Raw genomic sequence first — 24,579 nt, forward strand, 5'->3', positions numbered from 1 at the left:
GCTGCTAGTTGGTTCTTACACACCAACAAAACTTGTAATTATCTTTTCATCTTATGGCTTCTGGCAAGCAAAGCCTCCCTCCCACTGTCCAGAAGGATATCATTTTCCCACTGTCCAGAAGGATATCATTTTCTGTCTTACTGTCCAGAAGGATATCATTTTCTGTCTTCCCTTTCTGGGTAAAGTTCTTATAATGCAAGGAGGCTGCCTCTTACTTATTGGTGTGTTTTTCATCCTGCCTTTATTGTTTTTTACAAATAGCTCAAAAGTGGGGAAGGCAGCTAATGCAACTTCTCCTCCTCCGTTTTCCACATAACAACAGTCCTGTGAGGTAGGCTGGGCAGAAAGAGGAGGGAGACACACACACAGAGGGAGAGAGAGAGATGAGACAGACAGACAGACACAGAGAGATGAGAGACACAGATATATAGATAGCTAGAGAGAGAGACAGAGACAGAAGGAGAGAGAAAGAGGGAGAGGGAAAGGGAGACAGACACAGAAAAACAGAGACAGACATAGACAGGAAGAGTAAGAGAAAGAGAAAGAAAGGCAAAGAGGCAGAGAGAGAGAGAGAAAGGCAGAGAGGCAGAGATGAGAGACAGACAGAGAGATGACAGAGATAGAGAGAGAGAAAGAGAGAGAAGGGGGAAAGGGAGAAAGACACAGAGAAGCAGAGACAGAGAGACATGGAGAATGAGAGAAAGAGAAAGAGAGAGAGAGAAAGAGAGGAAGGCAGACAGAGAGACAGAGAGAGGGAGAGACATAGAACCAGAAAAACAGGGGGAGAGAGAGAGAGAGAGAAAAAGAAAGAAATAAAGAAAGGCAGGGAGACAGAAAGAGAGTGTGAGAGAGAGGGAGACAGACACAGATAAACAGAGATAGAGACACAGAGACAGGAGTGAGAGAAAGACAAAGAGAGGGAGAGAAAGAGATGAGAGACAGACAGACAGAGACAGAGAGATGACAGAGAGAGAGAGAGATAAAGGGAGACAGACACAGAGAAACAGACGGAGAGATAGGGAGAGTGAGAGAAAGAGAGAGAAAGGCAGAGAGGCAGAGATAGAGGCAGAAAAACAGGGAGAGCGAGAGAGAGAAAGAGAAAGAAGGAAAGAAAGAAAGAAAAAGAAAGGCAGAGAGACACAGAAACAGAGTGAGAGAGACGAAGACAGAGAAAGAGACACAGAGACACAGAGAAAGAGAGAGGGAGATATGTATATATATACAGTATTATTTTCCCACCATGGGTGACTATACACTGCATTATATAAACTCCCGGCCATTCAAGCTTCCCTCCCCGACGTCGGGCTCTCCCTGGTTCCAATCCCAGACTTGAAAGGAAGTTCAAAAGTTTGTTTTGTAAGACCGGCTAGACTTGTTTCGTGGGGCCTGCCTCGACAGGGCCCTTAATTCTTTTCGGCAACTGCCGAGGTTCCTACCAACAACAGAACCCGGGCGGCAAAGCCAGCTGGCTCTCCTTTTTGCTAACATCGGATACCCAAAATGAGAAAACCATGGCCAGGCAAAGTCACCAGAGGCCCATCCGTCCAATTCTCCCAAGATCCGCTCGCATGGAAAAATATATTTAATTCAGAATACTGTCTGTGAGAAACCACAAAAGGGTGGGGGGAGCCATCAGTATTATTGCAAGCTCAGTAAAAGTGACGAAAAGCAGCAACTGTTATTACAGGGGGGGGAAATGAGATTTTTTTTCCCCTCTCTCTCTAAAATGACTCTTCACAAGGATGAGGTCAGCTAGATATCTTTTAAACAAAGCATGAAAACGTCTTTGGCAGAAGTTCAAAGTTTTTTTTAAAAGTTTCATGTTATTTCTAACAATATATCTGTCATTCCTCTTTTTATTTTTTATTTTTTTGAAAAGGCCCCTTTGAAATCCGCAGGCCTTGTTCATGAATGGATGCTTCTCTGGCCCACCCACTGGGTGGCTGGCGATGGGTCCAAAACGCACAATTAAAATTGTTGCAGACACAACAGCGCAAACCGAGCAGGGCAAAGGCAGCAAATGAGGCGTTAACAAGTCAAGGGAAGGGATGCAGGGACATTCATAATGCAGCCCAAGCTTTCTGGTCGCTAAGCGAGACACTTGCTAAGTGGGTTTTTTTTTAATGTATGTATGTATGTATGTGTGTGTGTGTGTGTGTGTGTGTGTATGTATGTATGTATGTAGCCCCCCTACAAGGACTCTGGGCGGCTTACAGCATGTATATACACTGCTCAAAAAAAAATAAAGGGAACACTTAAACAACACAACATAACTCCAAGTAACTCAAACTTCTGTGAAATCAATGTATCTATCTATCATCTATCTATCTATCTATCTATCTATCTATCTATCATCTATCTATCTATCTATCATCTATCTATCATCTATCTATCTATCATCTATCGTCTATCATCTATCATCTATCTATCTATCTATCTATCTATCATCTATCATCTATCTATCTATCTATCATCTATCATCTATCTATCTATCTATCTATCATCTATCTATCTATCTATCATCTATCTATCTATCTATCTATCATCTATCTATCATCTATCATCTATCTATCTATCATCTATCTATCTATCTATCATCTATCTATCTATCTATCTATCATCTATCTATCTATCTATCTATCATCTATCTCTATCTAACTATCTATCTATCATCTATCTATCATCTATCTATCTATCTATCATCTATCTATCTATCATCTATCTATCTATCATCTATCTATCATCTATCTATCTCTATCTCTATCTATCTATCTATCTCTATCTATCTATCTATCTATCTATCATCTATCTATCTCTATCTCTATCTATCTATCTATCTCTATCTATCTATCTATCTCTATCTATCTATCTATCTATCTATCTCTATCTATCATCTATCATCTATCTATCTATCTATCTATCATCTATCTATCATCTATCTATCTATCTATCATCTATCTATCTATCTATCATCTATCTATCTCTATCTATCTCTATCTATCTATCTCTATCTATCTATCTATCTCTATCTATCTATCTATCTATCTCTATCTATCATCTATCATCTATCTATCTATCTATCTATCTATCTATCTATCTATCTATCTATCTACCTATCTATCTACCTATCTCTATCTATCTCTATCTATCTATCTATCTCTATCTCTATCTCTCTATCTATCTATCTATTTCTATCCATCCATACATACATACATCCAATTTGTATGCCGTCCAACTCCCTAGGGACTCTAGGCAGCTCACAACCAGAACTAAAACATACAAATGATGGTCTCTTCTGTCCATCTGTGGTCATTCTGTTTCTGTTTAGCTTATTTAATATCTCTGGAAGGACGATCCAGTGAGTCATGAGTTGCCTAATGCCCATCATATTTAAAAATACAGTTAAGCGTTTAAACGGCACAAGCGCTTTGACCTTCTACTCATCATTTCTACTGAAATGAGCTGAAAATAACTCCTTTTACCATGTGCCTTAGTAATATAATGAACTCCAGGCTGAGATTAAGAGCAAACAGAGTAGTTCACAAGAAAAAATCGTAAGAATGCAGAAACAGCCTAATTCCAAGAATTATTAATCCCTTTGCATTTATGGACATCAAACCAGCATTTCTCTCTTAAGAGACCCACGTCAGGGCCAGAAGCTGCTTGGAATGATGAGGTTTCTTTTATTTAAAGGGTTAAATAAAGTTCAGGAGGGAACTGTTTTTCATAGGAAAGTGAACACAAGAACAAGGGGACACAATCTGAGGTTAGTGGGGGAAAGATCAGAAGCCATGTGAGAAAATATTATTTGACTGAAAGAGTCGTAGATGCTTGGAACAAACTTCCAGCAGACATGGTTGGTAAATCCACAGTCACTGAGTTTAAACATGCCTGGGATAAACACAGATCCACCCTAAGATAAAACACAGGAAATAGTATAAGGGCAGATTGGATGGACCAGGAGGTCTTTTTCTGCTGTCAGTCTTCTATGTGTCTATACCAAACGGCTAAGCCGTGGAGAAATATCAGTAGCTGAGGAAGCAGGTTGTTGCCACAGTTATGCTGGGGCATCCCCCTCTGGGGATGGGGGAAGCTCTTTTCGCCCTCCCCAGGCATTGAATTATGGGTGTGAGCACTCGTGCATGCGCGATAATGCACACATAGACTCTTTCGGCACCTGAGGGAAAGAAAGGTTCTCCATCCCTGTTGTAGGTCATCTAGTCCAACCCCCTGCTCAGGCAGGAGACCCTGCACCATTTCTGACCAATGGCAGTCCAATCCCTTCTTGTAAGTCTCAAGGGATGAAGCCCCCACAACGTCCGAAGGGAAGCCATTCCGTGGGCTGATGGTTCTTACGGTCAGAAAGTTCCTCCTTATTTCTAGGGTGAATCTCCCCCTGTTCAGTTTCAGTCCCAGTTTTCAAAAACAGGCCTTTCTAATTCGGAGGGTCCTCTAAGACCAGCAAAAAGAATGATTTCTTTTTTAAAAAATATATATATATATATTTATTAAATTTTATTACAACAAACAAAACAAAAATACTTAAAGAAAAAGTGCCCAACACCAATAAACCCCACCACCATTTAGGGGGTTAAATTATTTGCAATAAGTTTCAATTTCTTCCTTAGCTCCGGTTTACATTTCTTTACATACAAAAAGTGATTGGAATTTATTTTTCACATTGTCGTCATAAATTCTACTTAAGATATAATTTTTCACCTTATTCCATCGTGCCATCAGCTTCTCCAATTTATTTTCACCAAAGTTATTTAACCTTATTTCCATGATTTCGATGTGGATGTGGTCCACCATGTACCAGTACCAATTCTGGATTGTCCATTTATTGCTATCCTTCAAAAAAGAATGATTTCTCACTTCCCCCCTCCTGTTTCCTGGATATGGCAATAGATTAGGATCACTGCCTTAAAGAACGGCCTCTTTGGCCCCAGGATCAAAGTGGGGAAGATCATACGGTTACATGACTTTTAAAAACTCTGTTATAATGGAGAATAAATCCCCAGGGGAAAAAGGTTGCGTTGATTTACGAGATGAAAGGATGACAGCCAGCAATTAAAGGGAAGGAAGTGGGAGGGAGAACCCGACATGGAGGGCTTTGCTAAAAGCGATGAAGATAAGCCAACCACGATCGCTTTGGTTCTGTTATTTCTCAACCTTGGTACTTTGAAGATGCTGGACTTCAATTCCCAGAATCCACCCCCAGCCTGCATGTTTTCAGTTGGGTGGACGTCCACTCCCAGAATTCCCCAGCCAACATCCTTTCAGATGGGGCGGATTCAAATGCAAAAAAATGGCCCAACAGGCAAACTGGAGGTTTGGAAAAGTGGACTTCTAGTTTTATTTTATTATTATTTATTATTATTATTTTTATTTATTGGATTTGTATGCCGCCCCTCTCCGCAGACTCCGGGCGGCTAACAACAGTAATAAAACAGCATATAATAATAATCCAATACTAAAAACAGTTAAAGTTTGCCCGTTGGGCTATTTTTCACCCTCCTGAGAATTCAGGGAAGCCTCCTGAAGCCTGGGGAGAGCAAAAACAGCCTTCCCCAAGGCTGAAAACCATCTGGAGCTGCCCCCACGTGTCCTCATATATGGCTTTGCATGCCACCTGCCGCATGAGTCCCAGCGACCGGTCAACTCCCACAGAGTCGGCCTTCTCCAGCTCCCGTCAACTAGACAATGTCACTTGGCGGGGCCTTCTCTGTGGGGGCCCCAGCCCTCTGGAATCAGCTCCCTCCGGAGATTCGTACTGCCCCCACCCTCCTCACCTTCCGCAAGAGTCTTAAGACTCACCTGTGTCGCCAGGCTTGGGTCGATTAGACTCTAGCCCCCTGGCCAATGAATGCCACCTAGGGTTGCTGTTTGAGTGGGCATGGCTGGTTTTTAATAAAATTGGGGGGTTTAGATTAATACACTGCTCAAAAAAAATAAATTAAAGGGAACACTTAAACAAGACAATATAACTGCAAGTAAATCAAACGTCTGTGAAATCAAACTGTCCACTTAGGAAGCAACACTGATGGACAATCAACTTCACCTGCTGTTGTGCACATTCAACTTTGTACAAAACAAAGGATTCAATGAGACCATTTCATTCATTCAGATCTAGGACGTGTTCTTTGAGGGTTCCCTCCTGAGCAGTATAGATTCAGATTTAAATTAATTTGATTTAGGTTTCTATACTGTATTATCTTTTCTATCTGTTGTTAGCCGCCACGAGTCCTCGGAGAGGGGCGACATATAAATCCAATAATGATAATTAATAATAATAATTAATAATAATAATAATAATGATAATGATAATAATAATAATGTTGATGATGATGATAAAACAATGATAATAAAACAATAATAATAATACAGTAATAATAACAATATTATTATTATTATTATTATTATTATTATTATTATTATTATTATTATTAACAACATAGAAGAAGACTGACGGCAGAAAAAGACCTCATGGTCCATCTAGTCTGCCCTTATACTATTTCCTGTATTTTATCTTACAATGGATCTATGTTTATCCCAGGCATGTTTAAATTCAGTTACTGTGGATTTACCAACCACGTCTGCTGGAAGTTTGTTCCAAGGATCTACTACTCTTTCAGTAAAATAATATTTTCTCACGTTGCTTCTGATTTCCCCCCCAACTAACTTCAGATTGTGCCCCCTTGTTCTTGTGTTCACTTTCCTATTAAAAACACTTCCCTCCTGGACCTTATTTAACCCTTTAACATATTTAAATGTTATTATTTATTAGACTTGTATGCTGCCCCTCTCCAAAGACTCGGGGCGGAATAACGTAACATAACGTAACATACAATGGTTTGCCATCACGGCCCTCTACCATTCCAATCCAATGGTTGTACCATCTCTTCTGGAAAACCTCCAGTGATGCAGCACCCACAACCTCTGAAGGCAAATCATCCCACTGATCAATTGTTCTTACTGTCAGGGAATTTCCCCTCAGTTCCAGGTTGCTTCTCTCCTTCATTAGTTTCCATCCATTGTTTTTTGTCTTGTCTTGTGGTGCTTTGAAGAATAGGTGGGTCCCCACTACTTGGGGGGGGGGGTGTCCATCATGTACTGGAATATTGACATCATGTCACCCATAGTCCTTCTCTTCGTTACAGCAGACAGATCCAATTCCTGCAACCGTTCTTTGTATGTTGTAGCTTCCAGGACCCTAATCATCCACCCATTAAGATGGGTGGACTTCCACCCCCAGAATTCCCCAGTCATACCCACCCGTCTTAAAAATTGCCAGGGTTGAAAAACATCGGTATAATTACAGTCCTGCCTGCAATGCTGCACAACCATTTGAAGCACAAACATGATACGACAGGCAAACAAAACAAAGCAGAGAATCCATTTACTTTGACTTACCAAACTAAAATCCCACTGCGATCCAGGCGTTAGAAACGTGAACGAACTTCCTCGTCGCAAAGGGTACCTGCAGGCAGAAAAGGTTTATCTATATATAAAACCATACTCTGGTATCTTTGCTTTCCCGCCCTCTAAATAAATGGGTCAGCACAATCTGGGCTCCACTGATTCTATGGGGCTCCGTGGCCGTGATACTACTTGCCCCCAGGAGAGGAACAAGGCCTGGTTCTTCCAGCAGGCTCTGAGTAAGATATATGTGTGGTCCCACTTAAGTGAGAGGCATCTAATTTATTCCTCCCAGAAGCTTTTAACACGGTTTCCAATTCTCTGCAAACTGCCCAGAGTCACACTGATGAGTGGGTGGTGTTAAAGATCAAATAATTAAACAGTTAAATAAGACTGTCAATTTCATCGGCCTTAATACCGTATTTTTTAGAGTATAAGACACACCTTTTTCCTCCCTAAAGGAGGCTGAAAATTTGCGTGCGGCTTATACTCAGAATGTAGCTTTTTCGAACCGCTAGCTTACTGGCTTGCAAGCTTTTTAAAATTGCTAATCACTTCAAAGAATGTTTCCTCTAGCCCTAACGAGGTGCTAACGATCTTTCTGGCTTGCAGGCTTTTTCATGGCTACTCTCTCTGAAGGAGTTTTTTTCCCCAGCCCTAAATTTTTGCAAGCTTTTTTTCATTGCTACTCTCTCCAAATAAAGTTTTTTTAAAGCCTTAACCAGGGGATAAAATAATGTGGTGAAGATGACTAAGGACGCTAGCCAGATGAATACCTGGTAGGCAGATTTCTCCCACCCACCCCTATTTTCCTCCCAAAAAACCTAAGGTGCGTCTTATACGGTAATTAAGGCGGCTGCCAAGGAAGCTTTAAAACGATTTCAAATGACTTTAAAGTATGCCTACAAAGTGCCTGAAATTTATTGTGTGTTTGATTCAGTTCATCCTTGACTTACAAACACCATTGAGCCCAGAATTATGCGAGATGCTTGTTAAAGGAGTTTTTTACCCCATTTTGAGACTTTTCTGCCACTATTAACAACAACAACAACAACAACAACAACAATAATAATTTATTGGATTTGTATGCCGCCCCTCTCCGTAGACTCGGGGCGGCTAACAACAATGATAAAAACAGCATGTGACAATCCAATAATAAAACAACTAAAAGCCCTTATTATAAAACCAAACATACACACAAACATACCATGCATAACTTGTAATGGCCTAGGGGGAAGGAATATCTCAACTCCCCCATGCATGGTGGTATAAATGAGTCTTGAGTAATTTACGAAAGACAGGGAAGGTGGGGGCAATTCTAATCTCCGGGGGGGAGTTGGTTCCAGAGGGCCGGGGCCACCACAGAGAAGGCTCTTCCCCTTGGGCCCGCCAAACGACATTGTTTAGTCGATGGGACCCGGAGAAGGCCAACTCTATGGGACCTTATTGGCCGCTGGGATTCGTGCGGTAGTAGGCAGTTCCGGAGGTACTCTGGTCCAAAGCCATATTGTTAAGTGAATCACTGCAGTTGTTAAATGAACCACAGATGGTTAAGCGTAATTTGGCTTCCCCGTGGATTTTGCTTGTCGGAAGCTTGCAAAAGTGGAGCCCACGACCCGAGACGCTGTGACTGTCATAAATTTAATTTATTTGATTTATATGCGGCACAATCCCATGGGACTCAGGATGAGTCAGTAGTCAAACTTCCAAATGTCAAAATAGAAACATAGAAGATTGACGGCAGAAAAAGACCTCCTGGTCCACCTAGTCTGCCCTTATACTATTTCCTGTATTTTATCTTAGGATGGATAGATGTTTATCCCAGGCATGTTTCAATTCAATGACTGTGGATTTACCAACCACGTCTGCTGGAAGTTTGTTCCAAGGATCTACTACTCTTTCAGTAAAATAAAATTTCTCACGTTGCTTCTGATCTTTCCCCCAACTCGCCTCAGACTGTAACCCCTTGTTCTTGTGTTCACCATTCACAAATGGTCCTAGGACACTTGTCCCAATGCTGTTGTGACTTCGAACAGTCACTAAGCAAATTTTTAATTTCAAGGACTGTCTGAGTTTTTAATTTTGGGGCGCTAGTCCTTTGCAAGCTGCTCAGAATCTCTGCAAAAGGAGCAAATAGGGGCGACAAGGGGCGGCAAAAATCAATAAACCACGGTTTTCCTCCTGTTTGGGACCTGGCGATAAATTACATGCCTGACTGAGAAGGTCCTGTATCGGGGTTCCCAAACTTGGCTACTTTAAGACTTGTGGATTTCAACTCCCAGAATCCTGGGAGTTGAAATCCACAAGTCTTAAAAGTGGCCGAGTTTGAAGACCTTTGGTCCCTATATAAAGGTAGACCTCGACATACGACCAATTGCTTAACAACTGTTCAAAGTTCTGACGGACCTACCTCAGGGGTAATTACAGCAATTAACGCACCAATCTTTACTTCTGATCTCTGCAAATAGGCCTTGAGCTTTGTTGCCTTACACTGCAAACGCAGAGTGAAAACCGAGACAGCTGGTGCTCCAGCAAAAGTCAGAGCAGACCTGGAAAGGACCTTGGGAGGTCTTCTAGTCCAACCCCCAGTTGAAGCAGGAGACCGTCTATACCAGGGATGGCAAACCTTTTAGGCACCGAGGGCCCAAACCAGAACGTGTATGCATGTCCATGTGCCAGAGCACCAGAAACCCGAAGACCAGCTGGTGATGACACACACGTGCCATAGGTTCACCATCATTGGTCTATACCAGGGGTAAGCAAAGTTGGCTCTTCTGTGACTTGTGGACTTCAACTTCCAGAATTCCTAAGGCAATCATGCTAGCTCAGGAATTCTGGGAGTTGAAGTCCACATGTCACAGGAGAGCCAACTTTGCCTATCCTTGGTCTATACCATTTCAGCCCCATCTCTACTGTCCGTCCATTGTTCTGGGGGGAAGGGACATTGACCCCTTCAGAGAGGGTCCGCAACTTGGATGTCCTCCTGAAGCCACAGCTGAGCCTTAATCACCATCTCTCAGCTGTGGCCAAGGGGAACCTTTGCCCAGGCTCACCTGGTGCACCAGTTGCAGCCCTACCTGGATCAGGAGGCTTTACACACAGTCACTCAGGTCCTCACTACCTCCCGTCTTGATTATTGCAACGCGCCCCCCTTGAAGAGTGTTCGGAACAACGGCTGGAAGCTGACCAAGGAGAGATTCAACCGGGAAATAAGGAAGAACTTCCTGACGGTCAGAACGATCAACCAGTGGAACAACCTACCAGCGGACGTTGTGAACTCCAATACCCTGGACATTTTAAAGAGGAAATTGCACTGCCATTTGGCTGGGATGCTGTAGGGTTCCTGCTTAGGCAGGGGGTTGGACTTGATGACCCGCATGGTCCCTTCCAACTGTAACACGAAAGAAAGAAAGAAAGAAAGAAAGAAAGAAAGAAAGAAAGAAAGAGTCCAAAATGCAGCCGCGAGAGCTGTCATGGGTGTTCCTCGCTACACCCATATAACACCTATACTCCGTGAGCTGCACTGGCTACCGATTAGTCTCCAGTCACAATTCAAGGTGTTGGTTATCACCTATAAAGTCCTACATGCCTCAGGGCCAGACTATTTACAAGACCGCCTCCTTCCGCCTAGCTCCCAGAGACCAATAAGATCACACAGGGTTGATCTCCTCCAGGTCCCATCGACTAAGCAATGCAGGTTGGCGGGACCGCAGGGGAGGGCCTTCTCTGTGGCTGCCCCGGCTCTATGGAACCAATTCCCCCTCAATGTCCGTACTGCTCCCACTCTACAGGCCTTACGAAAGACTACAAAGACCTGGCTTTGCCGGCAGGCCTGGGGGCCATGAACTGACATCTGTCATGGCCAAATTACATTGAATGCTATGTATGTGCGTTGTCTGGATTAATTGAGTTATGTGTTTAGAAACATAGAAACATAGCAGATTGACGGCAGAAAAAGGCTTCCTGGTCCATCTAGTCTCGCCTTATACTATTTCCTGTATTTTATCTTACGATGGATATATGTTTATTCCAGGCATGTTTAAATTCAGTTACTGTGGATTTACCAACCACATCTGATGGAAGTTTGTTCCAAGCATCTACTACTCTTTCAGTCAAATAATATTTTCTCCCGTTGCTTCTGATCTTTCCCCCAACTAAGCTCAGATTGTGTCCCCTTGTTCTTGTGTTCACTTTCCTATTAAAACACTTCCCTCCTGAACCTTATTTAACCCTTTAACATATTTAAATGTTTTTATCATGTCCCCTCTTTCCCTTCTGTCCTCCACACTCTACAGATGGAGTTCATTGAGTCTTTCCTGGTAAGACCTTCCACCATTTTTGCAGTCTGTCTTTGGACCCGTTCAATTTGATCCATATCTTTTTGTAGGTTTTATTTACTGGGGTTTTAGAATTTTTTTCCATATTTGACTTCTTTTTTACTATATTTGTATTTTTATATTGTTGTAAACTGCACTGAGTCCTTCGGGATTGATTGGCAAAAAGTAGAATAAAATTAGTTAGTAAGTAAGTAAGTAAGTAAGTAAGTAAGTAAGTAAGTAAGTAAGTAAGTAAGTAAGTAAATACTTTAAAACCTCCATTGTTGGGGCCACCCACAAATTCTGGTGGCAAGCTGTTCCACTGGTTGATTGTTCTCACTGTCTGGAGGTTTCTCCTTCCCTAGATTGCTTCTCTCCTTCATTCATTCCCATCTATTGTTTCTTGCCTTCTGGTGCTTTTTGGAAAACAAGCTGACCCCTCTCTTCTTTGGGGCAGCCCTTCAAATGCTGAAAGACTGCTATCATGCCTGCCCCGCCTGTCCAGTCTGGCCATAAGCTTCTTACGAAAATTAGAAATTCCAAAATATTTACTTGAGGAAGACCGAACAATGGCTCGACTTCCTTTAGGGGAGAAATTGAAACCAGTTTGGGATTTGGCAGGAAGGTCCTTAGTGCCTCTGGGGAACCCCCATCAGTAAAGGTCTATTATGGGTTGTCTTCCTACAACCCAGCTGCTGAAGCCATCAATCTCCACGTTGCCTACTTCAAAGACTAGAAACGGGGTGGGTAGAAAAATGGATCCTTTTAGAACTTTCCTCTCTTTTTTCCCCCTCCCAGTCTTCAGTTCACAGGTTTAAAGATCCAGCTGTGGAGCGTAGAGACCGTTCCCGTGATCCGAGTCCAGCCGCAGGGAAGTTGATTTCCTAACAAAATTTGCTCACTTCTGAACGGCTGTAAATCTAATCGGAAAGGAACAGATCTCGGGCAGGTTCAAAGGACAGGTGGCTGCATTCGCAGGAGCTAATAAATCAGGCTTTAACCAAAGCAATGTATTTCCAGGACGTATAGAGTAACTGAGCAGTTAAACGTAAGCATCACATAAGAGGCTAAAAAAGAAAAACAGGTCCGAGCTACAACGTGCTAAGGCTCGGCTACTGTAACGCTCTCTACATGGGGCTACCTTTCAGATCGTGCAGAATGCAGCTGCGAGAGCAATCATGGGCTTCCCTAAGTATGCCCATGCCACACCAACACTCCGCAGTCTGCATTGGTTGCCGATCAGTTTCCGGTCACAATTCAAAGTGTTGGTCATCACCTATAAAGCCCTTCATGGCACCGGACCAGGATATCTACTAGACTGCCTTCTGCCGCATGAATCCCAGCGACCGGTTAGGTCCTACAGAGTTGGCCTTCTACGGGTCCCGTCAACAAAACAATGTCATTTGGCAGGCCCCAGGGGAAGAGCCTTCTCTGTGGTGGCCCCGGCCCTCTGGAACCAACTCCCCCTGGAGATTAGAATTGCCCCCACCCTCCTCTCCTTTCGTAAGCTCCTTAAAACCCACCTCTGCCATCAGGCATGGGGGAACTGAGATATTCTTTCCCCCTAGGCCTTTACAATTTATGCATGGTATGTTTGTTTGTTTGTTTGTATGTATGCTTGGTTTTACAAATAAGGGTTTTTTAACTGTTTTAGTATTGGATTTACATGCTGTTTTGTACTACTGTTGTTAGCCGCCCCGAGTCTACGGAGAGGGGCGGCATACAAATCCAATAAATAAGTAAGTAAGTAAGTAAGTAAGTAAGTAAGTAAGTAAGTAAGTAAGTAAGTAAGTAAGTAAGTAAATAAATAAGTAAATAAATAAGTAAGTAAATAAGTAAGTAAATAAATAAGTAAATAAATAAGTAAATAAATAAATAAGTCAACTTTAAGACTTGTGAATTCTGGGAGTTGAAATCCACAAGTCTTAAAAGTTGCCAAGGTTGGAGACCCCTGTGCTAAATCACAAACCCAACTACTAGTCCAATTTGAGCATGAGTAAAATGCTTTGCAAGCCCAGTGGATTGGAGTTAAGGACAAAAATTTTCGGTTGCTTTCTCAGTACTGTACGTCAAAAACAGAGGATTAAGCCTTGACTACCTCGACTTAACAAGAGTCCGTTTACTGTATGTTTAAAGTTACAACGGCAAGGTAGTTTATGATTTATAGCATTCTGAAATCTGTAAACTTTACTCTTATTTCTTAATTAGTTTAATAGTTGGAGTGATGGAATTGTTTTTTCTTTTTCTATTAGATAAAGAAATATATATAGTGATACCTCATCTTACGAACCCCTCATCATACGAACTTTTCGAGATACAAACCCGGGGTTTAAGATTTTTCTGCCTCTTCTTCCGAACTATTTTCACCTTACGAACCCTCTGCCACCACTGGGATGCCCCACCTCCGAACTTCCATTGCCAGCGAAGCGCCTGTTTTTGCGATGCTGGGATTCCCCTGCAGCATCGCAAAAACACGGAAGTCCAGAGGTGGAGTTTCCCATGGAGGGGAGCCTCAAGGGAATCCCAGCAGCGCAAAAACGGGCGCTTCGGCTGGCAAAACGCTATCACAGACAACATACCGGCAAGCATTCCGGTTTTTCCGGCTCGGCTCCCTCGGTGCAGATTAACTCTGAAGTCGGGGGGAGAAGGTTAAACCAACAAGCCGGAGAAGGCCGACTCTGTGGGACCTAACCGGTCGCTGGGATTCGTGCGGCAGAAGGCGGTCCCGGAGATATTCTGGTCCGATGCCATGAAGGGCTTTATAGGTCATAACCAACACTTTGAATTGTGACCGGAAATTGATCGGCAACCAATGCAGACTGGTTTTTGCTTCTATCATTTCTTTCTTCCTCGCCCAGCAGAGAGATCAGGCTGAAAAATGTCATGCTTCAAAACCAGACATCAGTGAATCCCGAGGATTGGAAATGGCACATTCCCTGCCTTTGAATAGCAGAGCGCAGACCAGGCTGCCCTGGTCTGGCCAGAGCATCTCGATGTGATGGTTATGCCATATGCTTAGTTCTTTCTCTCTCGTTTCTGCTTTGCCTCTCTAAAGATGCTTTGACAGCAAGTTCCTTTGGGCTGGCTGGGATCCCGGCTTGTTGGTTTAACCTTCTCCCCCCGACTTCGGAGTTAATCTGCACCGAGGGAGCCGAGCCGGAAAAACCGGAATGCTTGCCGGTATGTTGTCTGCTCCAAGAGACGCTTTGCTGCTTGATACAGGCCGGGGATGGCTAAAGTTTTTGTCCTCGCGTGTCAAAAGTACAGTGATTACAAACCCTTTGTCATACAAACTTTTCGAGATACAAACCCGGGGTTTAAGATTTTTTTGCCTCTTCTTCCAAACTATTTTCACCTTACAAACCCAAGCCGCCGTCACTGGGATGCCCCGCCTCCGGACTTCTGTTTCCAGCGAAGCACCCGTTTTTGCGCTGCTGGGATTCCCGAGGCTCCCCTCCATGGGAAACACCAATTCCAGACTTCCGTGTTTTTGCGATGCTGCAGGGGAATCACAGCAGCGCAAAAACGAGTGCTTTGCTGGCAATGGAAGTCCGGAGGTGGGGTTTCCCATGGAGGGGAGCCTCAGGGGAATCCCAGCAGCGCAAAAACGGGCGCTTCGGCTGGCAAAAGGGGTGAGTTTTGGGCTTGCACGCATTAATCGCTTTTCCATTCATTCCTATGGGAAACATTGTTTCATCTTACAAACTTTTCACTTTACAAACCTAATCCCAGAACCAATTAACTTTGTAAGACGAGGTATCACTGTATAATGCAATGTGTGTGTGACACCCCCCCATGTGCACCCTACACCACACACAAGCACTTATGACACATCCACCCACCATCGCGCATGCACGCGCAACCCCAGATGCATCTTGCACATGCACGCAGTCACCCACATGCGCCCTGCCCCATGCGCAGACTCAAAAACTAGATGGCCAGTGGGAGGCGCTCGCAGATGAAGAAAAGTTGTAAAAATAAGGCACGTTTAATTATTCAGAGGGGCGGCATACAAATCTAATAAATTATTACTAAATTATTATCATTATTATTATTACTCACGCCTTTGGCAGACTATGCTTAAAAATCATCGCTTCCTTTATTGTGTACGGACTTATACATCGTTTTCCCCATTTTTCTTTTTAGGGTTCATAAATGGCCCAGAGCTGCCTTATCTGGGAGATGGGGTGGCATAAAAATGTAGTTAAAAATTGTAGCAATACAGTATACCTGTAACTCCATCAAGTAGGGCTCAGGGCTAGACTATCTACAGGACCGCCTCTTGCCGCATACCTCCCAGAGACCAATAAGAGCACAGAGTTGGCCTCCTCCGGGTCCCGTCGACTAAGCAATGCAGGTTAGCACAGTGTTTCCCAACCTTGGCAACTTGAAGATATCTGGCTGGGGAATTCGGGGAGTTGAAGCTCAGATATCTTCTATTTGCCAAGGTTGGGAAACACTGGGTTAGCGGGAACATGGGGATGGCCTTCTCTGTGGCTGCCCCGGCTCTCTGGAGCCAACTACCCCCAATGTCTGTACTGCTCCCACCCTACTGGCCTTCAGTAAGGCCAAGAAGACCTGGCTCTGCCAGCAGGCCGGGGGGGGGGGGAGGGGGGGTATGAACTAACAACTGACAGGGCCACACTGTGAATGGTACGTATGTATGGGATTATGACTGCTTTACATTAATTTGGTTTCTTTTAATATGGGGCTTTACATAATTTATATTATATTCAACTTCTTTTTATTGCTCTGTATCTATTTGTATTTCTATTTATATTATTATTGCAAGCCGTCCTGAGTCCTTTGGGATTGGGCGGCATAGCAGTCAAATAAATAATAATAATAGTAATAATAATAATAGTAGTAGTAGAAGTAATAATAATAATAATAATAATAATAATAATAATAATAATAATAATGTAAATAAAAGTGGTACTTGGCACGCTGGGCGCAGGGCCAAAGGATCTCAGCAGACATTTGAAAACCATCGGAATTGACAAAATCTCCATCTGTCAATTGCAAAAGGCCGCTTTACTTCTAACTATGCCAGGTCCTTGGGAGATACTCGATCAGGGGAGCAAAATGCCAAATCCAGTCTAAACTTTTGACTGACTGTGCAATAAATCGTATAAGACCCAAAGCTGCAGATGAAAGCTGTCTTTTGTTACCAGTTTCTTCCTGATCCTATACCCACTTTGGATCTGCTTGGTTGTGCAGAATTCAATTTTGCTTCGTTCGGCTGCTTTTGTTTCAGTGTGCTATTCCTTAGCCCCAATAATGCTCAAAATGCTATTTAAATTATAGCAGCTCTCCCCAAATAGTTAGCAGATGCTGTACTGAGTGGTTGGTTAAATTAGACGACCTCTTTTTCAAAAGTCTATAATGATTTAGCTTAAACCATAGTCTTCACAGGCCAAGGCTGGGTTTAAATATTGCTGTTAGCTAAAGTGTGTTTTAGATTTTGCTTGGAGTGTTGTGTACATCTGGCCCTTGCAATTTGTAAAACACGGCTTAATAGTTGAGGAGGCTCTGCAAATTTAGCTGGTTATCTTGCGTTTATTTTTCACAGCCATAAAAACTGAGTTAGTGTGGTTTACCATTTCTAAATGCCGCGTGCTTGGCACAGCATGCCAGGATATCTCCTGTAGGATTACACACCAGAGAGAATGCTTTCGTTGGGCAAGATATATACTTGTAAAAAATGGAGGAGGAAGAACAGTGAGAATAGCTGCAAAACCTGCCGACAATGCAGAATAATCTCCAACTGTCCCCTCAGTTTGTTTGTTTGTTTGTTTGTCTGTTTATTAGATTTATATGCTACCCAATCCCATGGGGCTCAGTTACAGTTCAGTTACAGATTAACAGAGTTGCAAGGGGCCTTGTAGGTCATCTATCTATCTATCTATCTATCTATCTATCTATCTATCTATCTATCTATCTATCTATTTATTTATTTATTAGATTTGTATGCCGTCCCTCTCCAAAGACTCAGGGCGGCTAACAACAATAAAGAAAACAATGTAACAAATCTGTATTTTTGTTCTGCTTTTATTACTTTACAAATGTAATCCTCAACTTTCAACCGTTCGTTTAGTGACTGTTCGAAGTTACAACATCAATAAAAAAGTGACTTATGACCGGTTTTCCTACTTGTGACCACTGCAATATGCCCATGGTCACGTGATCAAAATTCGACTGTTTGGACTCTTATTTATGACGGTGTCCCCAGGGTCACGTGATCCTCTTTTTGCGACCTTCTAACAAGCCAAGCCAATGAGGAAGCCAGATTCACTTAAACAACAATGTTACTAACTTAACAATTGCAAAGGTTCGCTCAGCAACTATGGCCAGAAGGTCATAAAATGGGACAAGATTCACTTAACAATGTCCCGTTTAGCAACAGAAAGTGGGGGTCTCAATGGTGGTTATTAATATTATTATTATTATTATTATTATTATTATTATTATTATTAAATAGATTTGTATGCCGCCCCTCTCCGCAGACTCGGGGCGGCTCACAACAGTGACAAAAAACAATATATACTGACAAATCTAATAATTAAAATCTAAGATAGCAATTATACACTTAAAAATCTAAAAGCAAGGAACCCCAATATAAAAAAACATACATACAGTCATATCATGCACTAGGACTACATAGGCAGGGGGAGATGTCTCAGTTCCCCCACGCTTGACGACAGAGTTGGGTTTTAAGAAGTTTACGAAAGGCAAGGAGGGTGAGGGCAATTCTAATCTCCGGGGGGAGTTGGTTCCAGAGGGCCGGGGCCTCCACAGAGAAGGCTCTTCCCCTGGGCCCCGCCAAACGACATTGTTTTGTTGATGGGACCCAGAGAAGGCCCACTCTGTGGGACCTAACCGGTCGCTGGTTGCAAGATGAGAGCTTACTTTTCTTGTGGTTAATTTTTTAACAATAAAATAGCAGGGATCTGTATAAAAACAAGTCTATATTCCATGTCTATTCCATACTTTCATCATGTCAAGGTTATTTCCTCATCTTAACTTTAAAAATTGGCAACGGTCTTGTCTTGCCGCCTGCAAAAGCCACGATTCCAAATTACTTTAACATAACAACCAGAAGTATTGAAACTCTAGCTGGCCTTTTAAACTCAGAGAACAACATAGGTCGGTTGGCAGAGGAAGGAACTGGAGAATTCCTGTCCAGTTTGAAAAATTTATTTTGGATAACGATGGGTGGGAAGTTAAGACGGCTGTCACATTAAGCCCTGCAACTTTCTGGATAAACTATTAGCAGGAGAAGATTTGTGTTTGAGACCCGCAATAACTCAAGAGATTAAAGTGGTGGGTTTTTTTTTTTAAATGATGGGAAAAACACAGCAGTCTCTAGCGGGACCTATTCAGGCAGCTGGCTGGATTGCTTAATTTTAATTTAGTGTTAGTATATTAACTAAGTCTTATGGTTTGCTCAACACATCATCTCTGAAATAAACCTAGCTTTATATTCTGAGTAAAGGTTAAGCTACGTATGATGGACACGTTCTCTATTAATCTTATTTGGAATCCTTGGAGAGTGGTCATTTCGGGACACCTTCTGTTCTTAAGAGACAACAGAATAGAGTAGAGTAGAGTAGTTTCAACTTTTATTGGATTTATATGCCGCCCCTCTCCGAAAACTCGGGGCGGCTAACAACAATCATGAACAATATACAAAAAAATCCAATACTAAAAGCAAATTAAAACCCCTTAATATATAAAAACCAAACATACATACAAACATACCATGTATACAGTTGTAACGGCCTAGGGGGAGAAGAGGTGGGTTTGGATTCGTATGCTGCCCCTCTCCGTAGACTCAGGGCGGCTAACAACAGTAATAAAAACCACCATGTGGTTTTCTGATGGCAGAAAAAGACCTCATGATCCACCTAGTCTGCCCTTATACTATTTCCTGTGTTTTATCTTAGGATGGATATATGTTTATCCCAGGCATGTTTAAATTCAGCAACTGTGGGTTTACCAACCACGTCTGCTGGAAGTTTGCTCCAAGCATCTACTATAATATTTTCTCACGTTGCTTTTGATCTTTCCCCCAACTACCTTCAGATTGTGTACCCTTGTTCTTGTGTTCACTTTCCTATGAAAAACACTTCCCTCCTGGACCTAATTTAACCCTTTAACATATTTAAATGTTTTGACAATGTCCCCCCTTTCCCTTCTGTCCTCCAGACTCTACAGATTGAGTTCATGAAGTCTTTCCTGATACGTTTTATGCTTAAGACCTTCCACCATTCTTGTAGCCCGTCTTTAGACCCCTTCAATAACTAACTTACTCCCTGCAGTGATTCACTCCCTACAAGTAACTAACTTACTCCCTGCAGTGATTCACTTCACCGCAGTGGCAAGAAAAGGCCCTAATGCGGGGCAGAACTCGCTTAACGACCGACGGTCGGTTGCGGTTGTAAGTCGAGGACTGCCTGTGTATCTCATGAGTAAAAGTGGATAGGATCGCGGGGCCTGCTTGAGAGCAGCATGAAGCTTGTCAACAAGTGGGGAAAAATAGGGCCAGAACCAAAGGGTGAGGATTTCAAACACAGAAGCTGCTCCTATAATATACTGGCAGCAATTCTGTTTGGCCCGTTTTCAGCTCAGCGGCAATTAGTAATTCTAGCGGCTTCCTCCAGATCCCGAAGACAGGAGGGTGACAAGAGTTTGGACTCCACAACTTTAACCCGCGTTCTTTGGAATTGTAGAAAGTCATCACCCAAGCTCCTAGAAGAATGAAACATTTTGAGGATTTTTTTTTTTTAAAAAAGGCACAATATTACATTTCCCTAAATGAGAAATGGGGAAAGGTGGTTTTTTTTAAAAAAAGAGGCAGAAAGCAATCCACAATTTTGTTCAGAGCAAATGTTAGCGCTTAAAAGATAAAGAGCTTTTGGGGAAAAAGGAAGAGCTACAAAAATGGTAGAAGGTCTTAAGCATCAAACTGACCAGGAAAGACTTAATGAACTCAATCTGTCTAGTCTGGAGGACAGAAGGAAAAGGGGGGACATGATCGAAACATTTAAATAAAGTTAAAGGGTTAAATAAGGTTCAGGAGGGAAGTGTTTTCAATAGGAAAGTGAACAAAAGAACAAGGGGGCACAATCAGAGGTTAGTTGGGGGAAAGATCAGAAGCCACGTGAGAAAATATTATTTTACTGAAAGAGTAGTAGATGCTTGGAGCAAACTTCCAGCAGACGTGGTTGGTAAACCCACAGTCACTGAATTTAAACATGTCTGGGATAAACATAGATCCATCCTAAGATAAAATACAGGAAATAGTATAAGGGCAGACTAGATGGACCAGGAGGTCTTTTTCTGCCGTCAATCTTCTGTTTCTAAATATGTGAAAGGGTTAAATAAGGTTCAGGAGGGAAGTGTTTTTAACAGGAAAGTGGACACAAGAACAAGGGGACACAATCTGAGGTTAGTTGGGGGAAAGATCAAAAGCAACATGAGAAAATATTATTTGACTGAAAGAGTAGTAGATGCTTGGAACAAACTTCCAGCAGACATGGTTGGTAAACCCACAGTCACTGAATTTAAACATGCCTGGGATAAACATAGATCCATCCTAAGATAAAATACAGGAAATAGTATAAGGGCAGACTAGATCAGTGTTTTTCAACCAGTGTGCCGGGGCACACTAGTGTGCCGCGAGACATGGTCAGGTGTGCCGCGAAGCTCAGAAAGAAAGAGAGAGAGAGAGAGAGAAAGAAAACAATAGAGAGAGAGAAAGAAAGCAAGAGAGAGAGAGAGAAAGAAAGGCAGGGAAGGAGGGAGAGATAGAGCAAAAAAGAGAGGAAGGAAGGAAGAGAGAAAGAAAGAGGGATGGAGAGAGAGAGGAAGGAAGAGAGAGAAGGAGGGAGAGAAATAGAGCGAAAGGGAGGAAGAGAGAGAGAGAGATAATTTTTTTGTCCAAACTTTGTTTAGCCCCCCACTCCCCCTCCCCCCCCCCGCTCAATGTGCCCCATGATTTTGTATATGTAAAAAATGTGCCGCAGCTCAAAAAAGGTTGAAAATCACTGGACTAGATGGACCAGGAGGTCTTTTGCTGCCATCAACCTTCTATGTTTCTAGGATCTAGATAGCTCTATTCATAAGCAAAACAAATACTGCAGGCAGAAATCCATTGAAGGCAGGATATTTCAAAACAAAGGCAGAAGGGGAATTGCCCAGCAGCCTTTTAGAACACAAACCCCTTCATTGCCTCATCACAGAGCAGTCCAAACTCCAACCAAACCTGGGAGCTCAGAGAAACACCTGATTTGCATTTTCCTCTTTTGCCTATAGAGCAAGCTATGACCCCTACATGACCCCCTAGGGCAGGGGTAGGCAAAGTTGGCTCCTCTATGACATGTGGACTTCAACTCCCAGAATTCCTGAGCGAGCATGATTGACTGACAGCAACCAATAGAATATTAAAGGGCTTGTCCTTGCCCAGGAACAGGGAACTCAAGGGCAAAGAGAAGGCACAAGAAAAACCCACCCATTCCCACCTTCATTTTGTCAGCTGCCCCAGAACTCAAAGTGTTGGTTATGACCCATAAAGCCCTTCATGGCATCGGACCAGAATATTTCCGGGACCGCATTCTGCCGCACAAATCCCAGCGACCAGTTAGGTCCCACAGAGTGGGCCTTCTCCGGGTCCCGTTGACTAAGCAATGTCGTTTGGCGGGACCCAGGAGAAGAGCCTTCTCTGTGGCGGCCCCAACCCTCTGGAACCAGCTCCCCCCAGATATCAGAGTTGCCCCCACCCTCCTTGCCTTTCTCCTTAAAACCCACCTCTGTCGTCAGGCATGGGGGAATTGAAATTTTCCCTTCCCCCTAGGCTTATAGAAGTTATACATGGTATGCTTGTATGTATGAGTGGTTCTTTAAATTGGGGTTTTTTAGATTATTTTTAATATTAGATTTGTTTACATTGTCTTTTTATACTGTTGTTAGCCGCCCCGAGTCTTTGGAGAGGGACGGCATACAAATCTAATAGATAGATAGATAGATAGATAGATAGATAGATAGATAGATAGATAGATAGATAGATAGAGATAGAGATAGAGAGAGAGAGAGAGAGAGAGAGAGAGAGAGAGAGAAAGAAAGAAAGAAAGAAAGAAAGAAAGAAAGAAAGAAAGAAAGAAAGAAAGAAAGAAAGAGCAGGGAACAACTCAGAGAAAAGGATTGCCGTGTTATTAACCCAGAGTAACGCAGCCGATGGGAGGCGGCCGAGTTGTGACTCGCCGTGCTTTTCGCACTCCGTTTCGGGCCCCGACCGCAAAATGTCCCCTTGGATTCTCCATTATCATCCGACACCAGACTTCCTCCATGGGAAAAAGCCCTTCCTTTCCCATTGTCTCTCCAATTTTCCTCCCCGTAGGAGACTTCTGGTCCGAGCCGAGCTCCCTAGCAACCTTTCGTCTTTCTGAGCTTCGCTCGGCAGAAAAGGAAATTATTTCGGATCGTATCAGGATCTTGCCAATATCTATGGAAACTTTTACTAGCTTAGTAAAGCCATATGGGTAGTCCTCGACCTACAACCGTTCATTTAAGGACCGTCGTGAGTTACAACGGTGCTGAAACAAAGCAACTTGGGAGCTGATTCCAGAGGGTCGGGGCCCTCACAGAGAAGGCTCTTCCCCTGGGTCCCGCCAGATGGCATTGTTTTGTCGATGGGACCCGGAGAAGGCCAACCCTGTGGGACCTTATCGGTCGCTGGGATTCGTGTGGCAGAAGACGGTCCCGGAGATATTCTGTGGCGGCCCCGACCCTCTGGAATCAACTCCCCCAGGAGATTAGAACTGCCCCCACCCTCCTTGCCTTTCGCAAACTCCTTAAAACTCACCTCTGTCGTCAGGCATGGGGGAATTGATTCCCCTGGGCCGTTTCCGCTTTATGTGTGGTCTGTATGAGATGTATGATTGTTTTTAGGTTAAGGGTTTTAAACTGTTTTTTAAATATTGGATTTGTACTTTTTTTTTTTTTCTTATTGTGAGCCGCTCCAACATACCGAGTCTTCGGAGAGGGGCGGCATACAAATCTAATAAATAATAATAATAATAATAATAATAATAATAATAATAACAACAACAACCATCCAAAGGTCCAGCTCTTTCTCATTTATACTTTGCAACCTGAATCAGCACATTGAAAAGAGGACCTAAGAACATCAGACAAATTGCAACACACTCACAGCTTTTATAAAGTCCATCACGGCCCTCCCCCTGAGATTCCTCGTAGATCCAAGTCCAATATGCACCCTACTAGGGGTCACTGTCTTATCAGGCAGGATAGCTTATCTCTGCCTTCTTGATCTAAACAAGCCAGCCAAGCCGCATTGTGTAAAGCAGTGTTTCTCAACCTTGACAAGTTAGTTTGTTAGTCTGTCTGTCTGTCTGTCTGTCTGTCTGTCTGTCTGTCTGTCTGTCTGTCTGTCTGTCTGTCTATCTATCTATTAGATTTGTATACCGCCCCTCTCCGTAGACTCGGGGCGGCTCACAGCATACAATAAGACAATTCATAACAAATCTAATAAATTTAAAAAACACACCATACATAAATTATATAGGCCCAGGGGGAGGGAGGGAGAATGCCTTAATTCCCCCATGCCTGACGGCAGAGGTGAGTTTTAAGGAGTTTACGGAAGGCAAGGAGGGTGGGGGCAGTTTTAATATCCGGGGGGAGCTGGTTCCAGAGAGTCGGGGCTGCCACAGAGAAGGCTCTTCCCCTGGGACCCGCCAGACGACATTGTTTAGTCGACGGGACCCGGAGAAGGCCAACTCTGTGGGACCTAATCGGTCGCTGGGATTCGTGCGGCAGAAGGCGG

At 43.1% G+C, this 24,579-nt stretch overlaps 1 protein-coding gene across 1 annotated transcript in view; it reads right to left on the minus strand.

Annotated features, from left to right (window-relative positions):
- The window catches only part of NET1 (neuroepithelial cell transforming 1), an 82,556-nt gene that overhangs the window by 44,841 nt on the left and 13,136 nt on the right, over positions 1-24,579 (minus strand). Inside the window, exon 2 of the mRNA XM_070754479.1 lies at positions 7,414-7,480. Coding sequence (XP_070610580.1) covers positions 7,414-7,480 — 67 coding nt within the window. The remainder of the gene's footprint in view (positions 1-7,413; positions 7,481-24,579) is intronic.

The sequence above is a fragment of the Erythrolamprus reginae genome, chromosome 6 (assembly GCF_031021105.1).
Source record: "Erythrolamprus reginae isolate rEryReg1 chromosome 6, rEryReg1.hap1, whole genome shotgun sequence".
Classification (NCBI taxonomy): domain Eukaryota; kingdom Metazoa; phylum Chordata; class Lepidosauria; order Squamata; family Dipsadidae; genus Erythrolamprus; species Erythrolamprus reginae.